The sequence below is a fragment of the Marmota marmota genome, unplaced genomic scaffold (assembly GCF_001458135.2).
Source record: "Marmota marmota marmota unplaced genomic scaffold, marMar, whole genome shotgun sequence".
NCBI classification, from domain to species: Eukaryota; Metazoa; Chordata; class Mammalia; order Rodentia; family Sciuridae; genus Marmota; species Marmota marmota.
In genome coordinates, this window is record NW_026000057.1 from 4,414,401 (window position 1) to 4,429,596 (window position 15,196).

The 15,196-nt window shown below is 45.1% G+C and overlaps 1 protein-coding gene across 1 annotated transcript; it reads left to right on the forward strand.

Annotated features, from left to right (window-relative positions):
• The first annotated feature begins 1,095 nt into the window (after positions 1–1,095).
• Positions 1,096–13,515, forward strand: Reeld1 (reeler domain containing 1). Its single transcript, XM_048813480.1, has 7 exons — positions 1,096–1,386; positions 2,928–3,143; positions 4,597–4,819; positions 7,004–7,173; positions 10,470–10,719; positions 11,634–11,697; positions 12,470–13,515. Exons 2-7 carry the CDS (start codon positions 2,939–2,941, stop codon positions 13,151–13,153), a joined length of 1,596 nt encoding a protein of 531 aa, XP_048669437.1. The 5' UTR covers positions 1,096–1,386; positions 2,928–2,938; the 3' UTR covers positions 13,154–13,515.
• Positions 13,516–15,196: the final 1,681 nt, after the last annotated feature.

Here is a 15,196-nt window from a genome sequence, read left to right on the forward strand (position 1 = left end):
TTGGGCCTTTGAGAACCCCAACCTCAGGGGAGTTGTGCTTTAAGGCCAAAGCAGAGGGGTTGGTAGGTTTCAGAGGTAGATTATTCCAGTTGACCAGGTGGGAGGGGGGATGCTGAGGAGGAAGGAGGGTGGGGAGACATTTGGAGCAGAGGGGAGTGGAGAAGAGGTTAGCCATGCTCCCCCAGCAGCAGGGTGAGGTGCTCAGAGGAGCGCAGTGGGGGACCTCACAGGGGAATCTTCTGCATTGCTACAGATTTGAGCCCCTCTTTTGCATGGAAGCTGTTGAATTAATAGCCTCCAAGAGGCCAAATGAGCTTGGAAAAGTAGGTGAATAGCAGTAATGGAAGACCCTCAGCCTAATAATTTAAGTCTTCTAGATTTTCTCATGACTCAATGGGAGACTGAGATTCCCTCCATCCTCCTACGACAGAGGCTGAGAGGAAGCAAATTTGATTGGTTGGAATTCAGTGGGGCTGGGGGTGGCTATTGGAGTCCTAGGCCAAGGAAGGTCCACTTCCCTTAGTGTTTGTAGGGTAGAGAGTCTCAAATTTTCTGATGTAGAGACTAGGCTTAGTGATCAGACCATTGCTTTCTCTGGAGTCCCCAGCTCATATCTCTCTGCACCATCAATTCTAGAATTACCTTTTGGACTCTCTGCATTTAGTCAGCTACCAAACCCCACTAAGTCTGCCTACAAACGATCTCCTTAGTCCATTCTACTTTCTTTATTTCCATTGTCACCTTTGCAAGTTTTCAGGTGATGCTGATATTATACTCTCAGGACCCCACTTTAAAAGCTACCTATAGGCTCTGTGCTATTAGCAAATGTTCTGTGTGATTTTTAAATGCACAGCAAGTTTGTGAAATCCAACTTCAGTGCCATCAATATGGGAAAGAATGTACTATGTGATTTTTTTTTTAATACCAAACACTGCTCTGGGGTGTCAATCCCACTTCACCGGGGCTAATTTCTTCAGCCCATATTGACTGAGGAAGCAGAGAATGCTAAGAAGTGTTTGAATCAAGCATCTTCCCCTTGGCAGGGAGTCCAAGTTGGAGACATCCGGCTTCGTCCCAGGATATGGATGCCTGTCATGTACAAAACCAGTCCCAGATTTTTCTAGTCTTTCACACAGGCTTGAACGAAGATGTGGCTGGAAACTGTGTGTGAGATCATGGCTTTAGGGACAACTAATATGATTTAGGCTGAATTTGGACCCTGAGGGATGCTTCCTGTAGATGCTGAGGATTAGTGGTAACAGCTGTTATCCTCCTCATTAGAGACATGGCTGAAGGAGAAGAAAGGACTTTTGTTTAAAGAGTGTGACTTTGCAACTCTGAGGGGGGAAACTGCTCCATCAAGCCTGAAGGAAAGCGTCTCCCTAGGTAAGTGGATGGTTTTGGGGGGTTCAGATAGATGGGCGCTGGTGGGAAAGACCCCACTAGCTGAGGTTGGGAGGGGTGAGATTTGTGACTGTGGCTGTGGAAGGGATGTCATACTCGCTCCCTTCCTCCCTAGCCCCCGTGTGTGATCTGCCTTTGGGAGGGACACCACCTTCTGCCACCAACAAGGGGTCAGGGGCACTTTCTAGGGACCCCTGTGAAAGAACAGGGCCTGGGAAGCCTGTGATGAGAGTGTGCTTCTCAACTCATGGTCATTCTCTCCCAGTTAGAGGAAGCAGCAAACATGGCATTGCGTGGGACAGGGTTTTAACCTGTGCCCCTTGGAAAACAAATCCAGAAGAGAAAGACCTTGTCTGAAGGACTCTTGAGACAAGCCTAGGGATCTGTTAGATCATATTCCCCTCTCTCTGCGGCTGGTGGTGGCGGTGATGGTTGTGGGAGGGTAAGACGGGTGGATGACCTGGCCTTTGGGTTGTGTGGATTGTCCTACTGTTTTTATACCTAGTTTCACTAAATTTGGGGGATTTTATTTTTACCTTTCAAAAACCAACTTTTTAAAGGGGAAGACTTTGACTTCTGTTGTACCACAGATCAAAGTATTAAACTTTAAAATGCCTAGGTATAACACTATCAAAAAATAAGAACATAGAACTATTTTTAAAAATACCCCAAAGTCCTGAATATTTAATTCAGAGAGCTCTTATCTGCCTGCTTTGCTCTCTTTAACCTTAGTTTTAGGTGCAACTTCTTTATATTGTGTATTTCTCATTCTGTCTATGGGTGGGCATCTGAGGTGGTAAACAAAAATGAAATTTACTGTATTGGTGCTGTCAAATCCCATCATTGTGTTCTACCCCTGAGTCAAAGGCTTTGCAGACGTATTAAACAAGGTACAGGATGAGTCATCTTGGGTGTGATCTCTCTGCTCATCTTCTTTGCTGAAAGTAGTGAAATAACTAAAAAAGGACAGGAGAAAGGGAAAGTGAATCATCAAAGCATTGCAAACTTAACTGCTTCTAAATAATTGATATTTGGTAGAAATTTTGTAGCATTTAACTCTGTAGTTTGTGATTGTAGAGGTAAGACGCTAATTCAAGTCCCCATATGTCTGTCATTCGCTTGCCCTTATTGGAACGTTGTGGGGGGGTCTGCCTCAACAATAACTTAGTACCCCCACCCTGCCCTTGGATATAGACAGATTGCAAGGAGTTCACTTCAGGATCCAGACATTTTCAGGTATTATTTCTTTGACTTAATAATCAATGTTTTTTTTTTTTTTTCTAAAAAAAGGCAATTTGGTCTTATGACAAAGTTACAAGAAGAAAAGTGGTTTTTTTAAGTGTTTGGAAATGAAACATTTCCTGTAGCCTGGCATGTCTGTTTGATTTTGACCTTGAGGAGGCAGCACTAAAAGCATCCCAGGTACAAAGGGAGTGAGGGATTCAGGTCAGTCACATTCAAAAAGACTTGTATCATTTTCTTAAATAGCATTTGGACTGAAGCCCTTGTTTGTCACTAAATAGGGAAGGGCAGGATGAAGGTCCCAGCTACCTTCGCAGGCTGGGCTTGTGCCTCCCTCTTCCTGACTTCCTGCTCATCTGCCTTCTCCCATGGGGCCAGTGCCGTGGCGTGTGAGGACATGCAGCCCAGACACATCCAAGCCCAGCCCCAGCGTTCCAGCTCCCACCACCTCACCATCCACACCAGCAGGTCCTACTCACCAGGTGACAAGATTCCAGGTAGGTATGGGAGGATTGGAGACACTCTAGGAGCCCCGGAGCCCTGGGGGGTCCTCCCAGTTGTGTTTACCCCAGGCAGGAACCTCCTGAACTGAAGTTTGGCTTATTCCTAAGAAGCAATTATGTGGCCAACACTAAGCATGAAATTTTTGTGTCATGGAAACCACAGGATAACGAATCTCTGTATTAGTAGCAATCTTGAAAAGAGAACAAAGTAATGTTATTATAAAACGCGATCTTGTCCTTATCATAAGATAAATATCATAGATGGAAATATGGTACCCCAATATTGTATTGGTTGTGAAAAATATAATTATTCTCATTATTTAAAACTAAAACTCACCCATCAGTTAACACTTGTGAGATTATGGGTGTGTTGATTTGGTTGACTATGGTCACCATTTTGCAATGTGTACCAAAACATCATGTTATATACCTTAAATATATATGATAAAAATCTTTAAAAATAAAATTCAGTAGGGAATGATATTGGCCAAATTATATGGTTATATTGTGTGCATGCATGAATATGTGGTGATGAATTCCACCATTATACACAACTATAATGCACCAATAAAAATATGAAAAAAAATTAAAAATAAAATACAGGGATGAGGGTGTGTGTAGCTCAGTTTTATAGCATGTGCTAAGAATGTATGAGACCCTGGGTTCAATCCCTGGCACCCTCTTGCCACACACAGCCTCTGCTCACCTCTTTCTAACAGTTTGTTTACTCTAGGTATCTCGCCTACATGGATTTATATGTCATTTTGCATCTGACTTATTGCCCATATTATTTTTTCAGGGTCCATCGATGTTGTAGGATATATCATAGGAATTGGGTTTTAAATACAGAAGATGTTACACAGTTTTTAAGTCCAATACTAGAGAATGAATATCCTCATTTTTCCACAGTGCTACCGATACTAGTCATATTCATATTTTAATATTTGCTAATATGATAGATACAAAATAGTAACTCATTTACAACTGCTTTTAAAATTATGACCCAGTTTGTTTTATTTTCTATTAGTGTCCTTTCGTTATTTGGGGAGGGATCATCTTTGTACTGATTCACCTTAATTCTATGCCATTGTCTGTTTTAAATGTTATAAAGACTTAGTTTATTATCTGTATTTTGATTTCATCTCCATCCATATTTTTTAAATATAGTAAACTTTACTCATCTTTTCCTTTTGGCAAATGGGTTTTGCTTAGAGAGGTATACTTATTTCTGATGTGTAAAAAAAAAAATTGTTTCTAGTTTTTAATTTAATTTTTATATACCTTTGGTCCAAACAGTCTTTATTTTGGTGTGAAATAGGACTTGGACTGTTTTTCCTCCTAATGGTGTGCTCACTTTCTGGGAGAGGGTGACAGGTCTTCCACTCTTAGCTTTGAAAACACCCCCATCACCCACCACGGGAGCTGAGCGGAGTGTTCTCTGTGGCAGTGACCGTGAGGAGCAGTCTGGATTTCATGGGGTTCCTGCTGCAGGCTCGGAGGGTGTCTGATCATCAGACGGCTGGCACTTTTGTCCTCATTCCTCCTCGTTCCCAACTGATCACTTGCTTTGAAGAGGCGGACGCAGTCACCCACTCTGACAAGTCCCCGAAGAGAAACCTCTCCTTCGTGTGGAAGGCCCCTGCTGAGCCTGTGGGGGACATCAGGTTCCTGTAAGTCAGGGAGGTGCTGTTTCTTGGTCTCTGAGTCTTTCATATCCTCGGTCCCCTTTGCCATATGTAGCCACCTTAGAACAATGACAGGGTCCCTGCGGCTGCCTAATCCGGACAGCCTATGCAGAGGGCCACTAAACAGGGCTTTGGCCCCAGACCTTCCCTTCACCATTATCCACAGTCCTGGGGGGTGTTCTTTCCCTCCCCCGAGCTGCAGGTGAACCTTAGCCAACCTTTTCCAGAATTTCTCTCCAGGAAATTCTGACTAGAGAACAAAAGAGCTGGTGATAGGAGAGGAGGGACAGAGAGAGACGGAGGCAGATGGACAAATGGACACTTCCCTGGACCAGGGAGAGCCACTGCAGTCTCTGTGCCTTGGCATGTTCTCTACCAAATGGGCAGAATGAGCCTAGTGTGGTGGCACATCCCTTAGTCCTGGTACCCTGGGAGCTGAGGCACAGGACGGCTTGAGTCCAGTCTGGGTGACGTCACAAGTAAATAAATAAATAAAATGAAAATCAATTAAGAAAATCAATGGAGGGCATCCTAATTATACCATCCACCTCCTAGGGTTGTGTAAGGAGGAAAAGCAATGCATGCAGAGTACTTAGGGCAGTTCCAGTAAGAGTAAGCTTCATAACTTATCTTCATTCCTCCAAATGAAATACTTATTTATCATTCCTTTGAGATTCTGCCATTTACCAAGAAAGAATTTTTCATCCTTCGGGAAAGGGGAGTGTGTCCCTGAGTTTCTTTCCCCCACATCCTTGGAAATACAGAAGGGAGACTGCACCCAAGGGTGGAGGCCTCTCCACCATGTTTGCCCTCTGCCCTGGGAGCCAGAGACAAGGGTCATGGCCCACCCCATGCTGTCCCTCCTCCATCCCTTCCTGGAGGCCAGGACAGCAGGAAGAGAACACTGCGCCCTCACAGGGCTGCCATGTGGTCAGGCAGGGGCCTGCTGGATGCTGGGTGTAACAGCCTCTGTCCTGGCCTCAGTTCTTATGTGGGGGAGGGGATTCTGCCACTTGAACTCCCTCAATCTCTCCAGTGGCTTTTCCCTCGCAAAGCCCCTCCGTTCTTATTTTGGGGTTCACCACCACAGTTGCCCTGTGCTCACAGGAAGTGGTTTAAAAGCTGTTGCCTCCACGTGACAGGAAAAGGAGCCCCGTCACTGGGTCAGAAGTCATCCCCACAGTCACCTTGTACTCTCCCCTCCTGGAATCCCTGCCACGCACTGGTGACCGAGGCCTGTTCCAGGACTCCCAGTTGTTCCTTCTCTCTCTGGGAGACCTCAGCTGCATGAGTCACACGGTCCTGCTGTGACTGCCCTTGGAAAACGTAAAGTGGGAAAAATGATACTCGCCAAGAATACCTACCTCCCTGAAAATTTTGGAAGGATAAATAAATGGCATAATGTTTGTGAAAGTGATTTGCACTGAAGAAAGGCATTGTGTGTTCCAAATGCTATTTTGAATAGTAATGATTTCTCTCTAACCTTCAATAGAATCTACAATTACAATAGAATCTTACCAGTGTACAATAGAATTTTGAAAACATAATTAATGATGTAATTAGTAGTATCTCAGTGGGGGTTAAAAATAAAGCTGAAGATGCAATCTTTTACTTGGGTCGAAACAGTTCAAGAAAACACCTGTTAGTCAAAATGAACTCTTCTTGGGGCTGGGGATGTGGATCAAGCGGTAGCACGCTCCCCTGGTATGCGTGCGGCCCGGGTTCGATCCTCAGCACCACATACAAACAAAGATGTTGTGTCTGCCGAGAACTAAAAAATAAATATTAAAAAATTCTCTCTCTCACTCTCTCTTTAAAAAAAAATATTTAAAAAAAAAAGAACTCTTCCCCACCTGTGCTAGATAGGGAAACCAGGACTTCATACCTGCTCAGCCAGAGATTTACCAGCCCCCAAAAGAGATTTTTGATGCCTATATTTATTAGGAGGGGGTTGTCAATTGTAGATACTCTCTCCTAGTCTAACTACTTACAACTGTTGAGTTTTCGTTTTATCCAACAATGAAGTCACTTAAAAAGAAAACAATCTCTCTCGAGTTCTTCCAAACATTTAGGTTTAGTGTCCAGCATGTTGTCAACTTGCTATTCGGATGGACCAGGGTATTATTTAGGGGAAACTAAATCATGACTCACTCTGCTCTTTTCCCACAGTTTATCAGTAGTCCAGTCGTATTTTGTTTACTGGGCAAGGATTGAATCAGCTGTTGTGTCACAACAGACACTTAGCAGTGCCCTCTCTGATGACCACCACCGTGCTGTGCTGGGGACGCTGGTGCCAACCCCTGGGCGAAGGCTGGATGACTCTGAAGGGACAGCCACAGGTACAGCTGACCACTGTGCTTACAATCTGGTTGCCGTCGTTATTTACAGTGATCTATTTTCACTTACAAGTGACTACTGCCAGTTTCCTGTCCCTGCAAAACAAGCGATAAACACCTGCCTCTAGTGGCTGCAGCCCATCCCAGGAATGGAACGCGATAACTGGGTGGTGAGAGGGGGGGGCTGCTCGTGGTTGCTTCATTGGCTCAACCCAACACACTTCCTCTGGCTCAACCCAACAAATTTAGATAAACCCTGGTGTGTGGGGCTGTGGGGGGACAGTTAGGGCTGCATTGCAAAACCAAAAGATGACAAGACCCTTCTACCTTCATCTTTGCTGGTCAGCATAGGATTTCCTTAGTCCCCTGAAGCTACACAGGGAGCACCAAGAAGAAATGAGCTATTTTTCTTTCTTTCTTTCTTTCTTTTTTTTTTTTTAAAAAAAAAAAAAAAAAAACCTCATCCAGTTTTTATTGTTACTTTCCATGGTAGGCAGATGGCTCTTTGCAGCCTGGGTTGGAGAACAGAATGAAGAATAAGAGACTATTTCAATAGGAATCAACTTTTCCCTTGGTTTATGGCATGATTTTATCCTCCATTGGCCCATGAACTTCTGAAAAAAAAGAAACAAAACAAACGACCAAAAACCCCTAACCAGACAGAGAAGGCCTGACCTCCCTAGCATCCTGTGACATGGAGCCGCTTCTCATTATCTATTTCTAGTTAAGGGTGCTGAGCAGACGCTCTCATGAAAACACCCAATCGCCTCCACAGAAGTTTCCATCCTTAACCCATTCAATCCCAGTTTCCTTTGTTCTTGATTCTTTCCTTAAAATTCTTAGTTGATACATTAAAGTCAAAATCCATCCAAATCCCTGCCTGTGCTCAGGGTAGCTGACCCAGGCACAGGGACAATCAAGGGCCACCCTCCCTTTTCTGTCCCTGTCCCCAAAACTTTGTTTTCTACTCTTGCCCCAGAACAGCTCCTCCAGTTTTCTGCCAACACACTCTTGGAAGCAGAGTGAAGAACTCAGGGTCTGAGAGGTGGCCCAGGGAACACCCTGCAGAACCAACATGGCGGAAGTCTCATGTTTTACTTTATAAACCAGGAAAATGCTGCATCTAGCCCCAAGCACAACCATGTTTGTTTTAATATGGACATGAATAAAAGAGAGTCATCAGGAGGAAGCGTCACATTGAATGCTCTGTCTCTCTGATACCTGCCTGTCCCACTAGGCTGGTCCTTCCTGGGGTCGCAGATGCTAGTCTGAGCCGCTTAAGGGGGGAAACTTCTCATTATACCAGCCGTGTTCCTCCCCTTCTGACTGTGCCTTCCTGCCCATTCTTCTACACAAACCCTAGTGATTCCCAAAGGAAGAAGGAGCATGGGTGTATGTGTGTGTGTGTGTGTGTGTGTGTGTGTGTGTATGTGTGCCCACGTGCTGGAGGGTCATCTAATAAAATGAAATAGATTTCTTAACTATAAGAAGACTTCAGTAGTTATATGTCAATGAAGACTTGTTGAAATTGGAAAAATAGTACATTGTGTTTCTCAAACATATTTGCCACAGACCCTCAGGACATTTTGGGGTCCCACTGCACCCCTGGGGATGATTGACTCTTCTGCTTCAAGCTTTCCCTCTGGGATTCCCTCAACATGGGCGGTTCCTCATGATGATCTACATTGCTAGCAGGACCCAGCTCAAATATCTCTGTGACAAAAGTTTTTCTCATACTTCTTGGTAGACTAGTGTCTTTCTCCATGTAGGTGGCTGTCAGAAGATATCTTTGACTGGGTTATTTCTAAGCAACAGAAATTCACTGCTCACAATTCTGGAGGCTGGAAGTTCAAGATCAGGGTACCAGCAGAAGCCTTATAGATGGCGCCTTCTATGTGTCCTCACATGATGGAAGGGGTAAACAAAGCCCCGCAGGCCTCTTTGTAAGGGAACTAATTCCATTCGTGAAGGTGCTGCCTTCATGAGCTAATCACCTTCTTCAAGACCCACCACTACATTGAGGTTAGGTTTCAACACATGAATTTGGGGGAACACACTTCAGACCATAGCAGCAAAAGTAATTGCTTCCCTAGCTCTGGAATTGAAGTCCTCTTCACATTTATACTTCGTAAGTTGAGCATGTAGAATCTCACCTCCTAGATTTTGAGTTAAGGGACAATAATCACGAGTCTGCCTCAATTCTGCATGCCCAGACACCAGAAAAACTCCCAGCATGCATTGGGTCTGTCCACAACATCTGAGTGCAATTTGAGTTCAGGCAGGAATTCCAAACTGTCCGTTGCTGTATGTGCCTGGGTTATACTACTTTGTTCTTCTCCTCAGTGTTTTTGAATGATGAAAACATTGGGAAAAAAGGGGCACCAAACACTGGCCAGATGAACTCTGCCAACACTGTTTTGGTCTACGCCAACCCTATCATCTAAACCATGACTGTGGTTACCCCTTACTCAGTGCTGCTTGTGTGCCAACCACAGTGCTTCAATTATTTTATGTCGTCCCTCAACAGTTCTGAACCATGGGTTCTGTTATTGGCCCCATTTTGCAAATAAACCTAATGCTCTGGGAAGACTTGCCCAAAGCTAGGAGTTAGCAGAGAGGAACATGGAGCCCAGATCATAATCTGACTCCAGAAGGAGCCCTTGCTTGCTTGCTGCCCTGTTTGCAGCTATTTCTAATGCTCTGAGCCCTGTGTTAGACTGTCACAGATGGGAAATCAGCTGGTGGAGGGCAGTGGAGGTCAGTGGTCTCGCCTCTGCCCATAACAGACACTCAAGTCATTATCATCACCAGGGAAATTTAGAGTGTTAATAATATATGGCAAAAGACACATGGCAAAAAATCTAGGGTTTTAAGACATCTGATTTGTGGATTCTACTTTTCTTCTAGCTAGAGTTTCTGGCAGAGGTGAAAACAAAAATACAGTGGTCCAGTGGCTTCTCTATTCCCTGTCTATTCAGTTAAGAACTTACAAGTCCAGAAGAGCCAGTGACTTCCTCCCTAAAGAGATGTGAGAAATTAGTGCTTTGCTACGTGGTTAGGAGGTTATGTTACTGAGCAGATCATCTTCCTGTTGACATTTTTGAGTGCCTCACATTTAATAACCATTCTTAAGGCACATTAGAGTATCCACTATCTGCCCTGTTTTTGTAGACATTTGTACAAATCAATATGGGGAAAATGCTCTCACCGTCTCTGTGGTGTCTTCAGGCCTGGGCTCAGCACCCAGTGCCCCATCACACTTTAGCGATGGCACAAAGGTGTTGCTGTTGTTTTTACAGGAGCTTCAGAAGAGGACAGTTCACATCCTGTCCCTGCTAGTATCGGGGTGACAAAGTTGCCTGGGGACACAGAGACTCTGACCCAATCACCGTCACATATCGCTACTGCAAGCAGCGATGGCCAGCAACCCAGGGGAGACAGCAATCGAATCCTAGAACCATCCCTGGATTTCCATGGGCTGGAGCGGCTTGTGGCCCTCAAGAGGTTCTCCTCAGGGGGCTTTGCTTCCAGCCTGAGCAGCCACCATAGGTAATGGGTGATGGAGTTGTGCGTTAATCAGCTCTTCATCTTTGTGACCAAAATACTTGACAAGAACAACTTAGAGGAGGAAAAGTTTGTTCTGGGTTCATGATTTAAGAGGTTTAGTCCATGGTCAGCTGATTCCATTGCTCTAGGCAGAGTACCATGGTGGAAGGGCATGGCAAAGGAGAGTGCTGAGCTTATGACAGCCAGGAAGGGAAGAGGGGCCAGGAAGGAAACACAAACTCCAAACGCACACTCCCCGCCAGCCCGTGACCTACTTCCTCCAGCCATGCCCCGTCTGCCAATCATTGCCACCTAGTTAGTCCGTTCAAGGATTAATGTAGTGATTAGGTTACAGCTCTCAAAGTCTAATCATTTTACCTCTGGACATTCCTGCATCATCTAACATGAGCTTATTGGTGGACACCTCCTATCCAAACCAAAACACATGGGTCATTTGGTACAGGTGGTGAGATGAGGCTAAATATTGTGGCACTTGGAGTCTGATGAAAAAAAATCTCAGCCATATTTATTTATAAGTGTGCAAAAACCCTTATTGTAGCAAGGCTACTGGTCAGAAGAGCTGGGTATGATAATCACCCAGGGAAACCTCCTTTCTTGGACGGGTGAGATCTCTGAGAGGCTGCTATAAGTAAAATAAAATCATTTAATATTTAAATATATTTATGGTATGATATATAAATATTATGTAAAATAATAAATTATAGTTCTTGGTGAGTTCTTTACTACTATTCTCACTCACCCCACCCCTCACTTTCCCTTCTGTCTTCTCACCCCAAACTCAGGAGTTATCCCAGGGAAATCTGAAACCATCAGCATTTAAAACAATGGTAGGAGATACTGCTTTTTCATCCAAATACTTAATGACCCCTTCTCAGCCCCCGCATTCTTCCCTTTAGGACTCAGGATGATCCAAGCTTTCATTCCTTGGAAACGTGCCTGCCCTTGGATAGGGATGAACAGGTAAGAGCTTCAAGGGTGAGTGGGGGTCAAGGTTGGTATTTTGATCCCTGAGTGGGAAGTTCCAGGAAAACAGAGCTACCAGACTAGCGGCTGAAGAGAGAAGGCAAGGATATGATATATACGAAGTGTCTTGGTACTGATCAATACCAGCCATGGCTTTCTATGCAGTATCTCTGAAGTTATCAGCAATTGTAGAAATGGATGGTTTTAGAGATTTGTTTGCCCACTTAGCTGTGGTTAATAATTCCTTTTCTCTCCCCCTCCACTTCTCCTTCATAACACGAGCCTGGAAACAACATGGATGGCTTAGAGGGTAGATCAATGGGCAATATAAAATATACATGCCCCCTGATTTACTCTTCCTTTGAAGCCTTAGAAGGAACACAAAATAAAACATAGTATAATATTCTTGCTTGAATTTATTAGAACCTTCAGCAAGATTAAACGGTCCCTGCTGCCTGGGTCCTGCCATCAAAAAACATACTCAAAGCCTTCAGCACCAGGAATGATGCAGTTCTCCTGTGGGCTTGGAAACCTCTTAGAGGATCCGAAGCTTGTTCTAGTAACTGGCCTCCACACTCTGCGTGGGGTTTCCATTAGCTGCTCTGTCCCCATTGATAACAAATGCAGAGTTATCTACTTGGGCATTTTACTTTCAGCTCTTTTAGGAATAGGCAAGAGGTTGGGCCTAAAAGGAACACAAATTAGTGGTAAAGTTTATTGGCAAATTGGGGGGAAGGTCAGCTCCTTTAACTTATCTTTTCTTTTCTAGGATGAGATGACAGCCTCTAATAGGTCACCAGTGAGGCTTGCTCTGTACACTGGCCACCTTACCCAGCCCCGAAGTCTCTGGTCTTCTGAAGCGTCCACTGGGAGGGGGGTGGGGGAATCCAACACAACCCCTGACTTTCACATCTCTAGTGCTTCCCAGCATCAAGTGGCTGGTGGCCAGGCATCAAGGCCCTCTGCCAAATTTGTACCTGAGTCAGAGCACAGGGATCCCAGAATGGGGACAGGGGAGGGAGAAGGTGGTGTGGGACACCCTAGCAAGACTGTGAGGCCTGCAGTCGGGCAGAAGGGCGCCAGTGCCCCTTTGGGGATCCAGCTCAGCACGCCGCAGCTGGGCACCTTACTCTGTCTGTCAGCCACCCTGGGCATGGCCCTGGCTGCTGGCCTTTGCTACCTGCATACTCAGCATTGCCACAAGCGAACAGAAGTGTCCTTCAGTGAGCCAGCCTCGGATGCCATTGCCAGGAGCGACGGTGGGGAGACTGTTCACGTCAGGAAGATTGGGGAGAACAGGTTTGTTTTGGTTCAAGCGGAATACAACAGGGTCTCTCCTTCAGAGGTAGCAGGAAAGCAGTCCTCTGAAAGGACTCTTGTGGCGGGGCTCCCAGTGGCCTCCTTCCACTCTGCAGAGCGGCTCAGTCAAAACAGGACTAATGAGAATTCCTGATGAGGATGGGGATTCACGGCGCCTCCTGTCAGCACGCAGCCAGCGGAGGAGGCAGCGAGAGGCCCGGCTGATCAACAAAGGGAGTTCTCACCCAGCTTTGTTGTCTTAACATCTGTAATTTAGCTCCTTTTTTTTCCTTTTTGCAATTAGACGTTCTGTTTGAAGAGTTAAACTTGACACAATGAATATTGTATAACCTGCTCATTAACTAGACTCCTGTGGCCACCAAGCTTCCTCTGTTGCCTTGAGGAACCCGCTGGAATAGACATTCTCCCCTCCTCAGTGTCTCAGCCTCATCTCCTCTAACTCTTTGAAAAGAAGTAATGTTGGGTTTGTGGCTTTTGCAATAAAAAAGAACTGCAGCCCTCTCTTTCCTCTCTAAACCACCCTAGAAGTTTACTTTTCAAAACTGGGGCTCAAAAAAACAAGTTGGAACTCTGTTCAGTTGCTTAGGTGAATGGGGAGTATATTTGGTCTGCTGAAAACTCAGCAGTCTGGCAAATCTGCCATAGAAATTAATCCAAAGCAAGAACGTTTAGAGAGTCTGGTTGAATACATCTTTGGGAAAACATAAGCCCTAGAGCAGGACAGAGCCTCCCTATCAGATGTAAATGGATCCGGGACTTCCCAACCATTCACACTTGATGGAAAGACTTGTGTTTCTCCACAAGTACCAGACATCTTGCCTTTGCCAAAGGTGAGGCTGGAAAGAAAAATATTACCAGCAGAGTTTGAAGAACAGCTGTTACCTTTTTTCTCAGGGGATGTCAGAAAGAAACCTTCATGGACGGACACTGTCCATCTGATCTCCTCTCTTTATGAAATTCACTTTGATTTAGCAATGGTTCCAGGGATCTAAATAGTGTCAAAACATTAGGGTTGACCAGAAATTCAGAAAGGATATTTAGTTATCTTGCACCTATTTCAGAGAGGTAGGATACTGGTAAATTAGCGTAGGTCTTTCACATTTGGTCCTCACAATAATTTAATAAGAAATGAATTCAGTAACTTTCCAAGGACAGCAAGGCATTCATGACACCCCAGTTCAACAACAAAAAACATTTTCTTAAAAAGACTGAGTGTCTATTTCAACAGCCTACTTTAGCTCATTGGGCATAGCTCCTTCTGCACCCTGGACTAGGCAACTCTGTCCCCAGCTTCAATCCTGAGGCATTGGTTGGTAATCTGTGTGTTCATGAATGAGCATGTTCTAGGAAGGCTCTGGAAAGAAAACACATGTGCTGTCCCACAACGGGGGCACAGATAGCCCTCCTTTATACCCAACCCTCCTAAAAGACGACCTTCCTCCCAAGATGCAAATACGGAGCTCATTAGTCATTGTTCTCATCTGGCCACATCACCTTCAAGAGCTTCAGGTCCAAGGGGCAATTTTCTTATGTTAAAGTGTTGGCTATGGATGTAGAACAAATTATCCTAAAACTTAGTGGTTTAAAACAATCTCTACCACCACCATTTTTTCTCCTTCCTGATTCTGGAGTTACCTGGGCTCAGCTGGGCCTTTCTGAGGCTCCTTGAGTTGCCGAGGGGCTGGGACATCTGGATATGGCTCACCTGGCTGGCAGGTGGTGTTGGCTGTTGGCTGGGCTTGTTGCTGAAAATGGGAAGCCATCTGGCTCTTTTTTTTTTTTTTTTTTTGTGGCTTCTTACACCACACTGCCTGCAGAGGGAGAGTTCCAAGAACATATAACCCAAAGCTGCAGATCTCGTAGGACCTCACCTTGGTTTCACTTCTGCTTCTCTCTGCCAGTCAGAGCAAGTCACAGGACCAGCCCCCATTGAAGATCAGTCAATTTCACCTTTTTGACAGGTGAGTTGTCAAAGGATATGCAACCATCTTTAATTCACCACTAGTTCTGGTTAGACCGCTGACCTGCTCTGGGGTTCACCTGAGAGTAGAAGGAGGGGCTGTTTATCCCAGGTGGATGCCCTCAGTCGCCTCCCCTGAAGAGCATCAGAGCAGTTGAGAGAACTCTCTGACTCGCTCAGGCGTTTTCTCTTCTCCTGGTGGGTTCTGGCTCAGGC

What these genes read in the sequence shown, in the direction of transcription:
- Reeld1 (XM_048813480.1), top strand. Translation starts at nt 2,939, where the DNA reads ATGAAGGTCCCAGCTACCTTCGCAGGCTGGGCTTGTGCCTCCCTCTTC. An exon ending in ACCAGGTGACAAGATTCCAG is followed by an intron (nt 3,144 to 4,596) that starts GTAGGTATGGGA and finishes TCTCTGTGGCAG; the next exon opens with TGACCGTGAGGAGCAGTCTG. An exon ending in CCTTGGATAGGGATGAACAG is followed by an intron (nt 11,698 to 12,469) that starts GTAAGAGCTTCA and finishes TTTCTTTTCTAG; the next exon opens with GATGAGATGACAGCCTCTAA.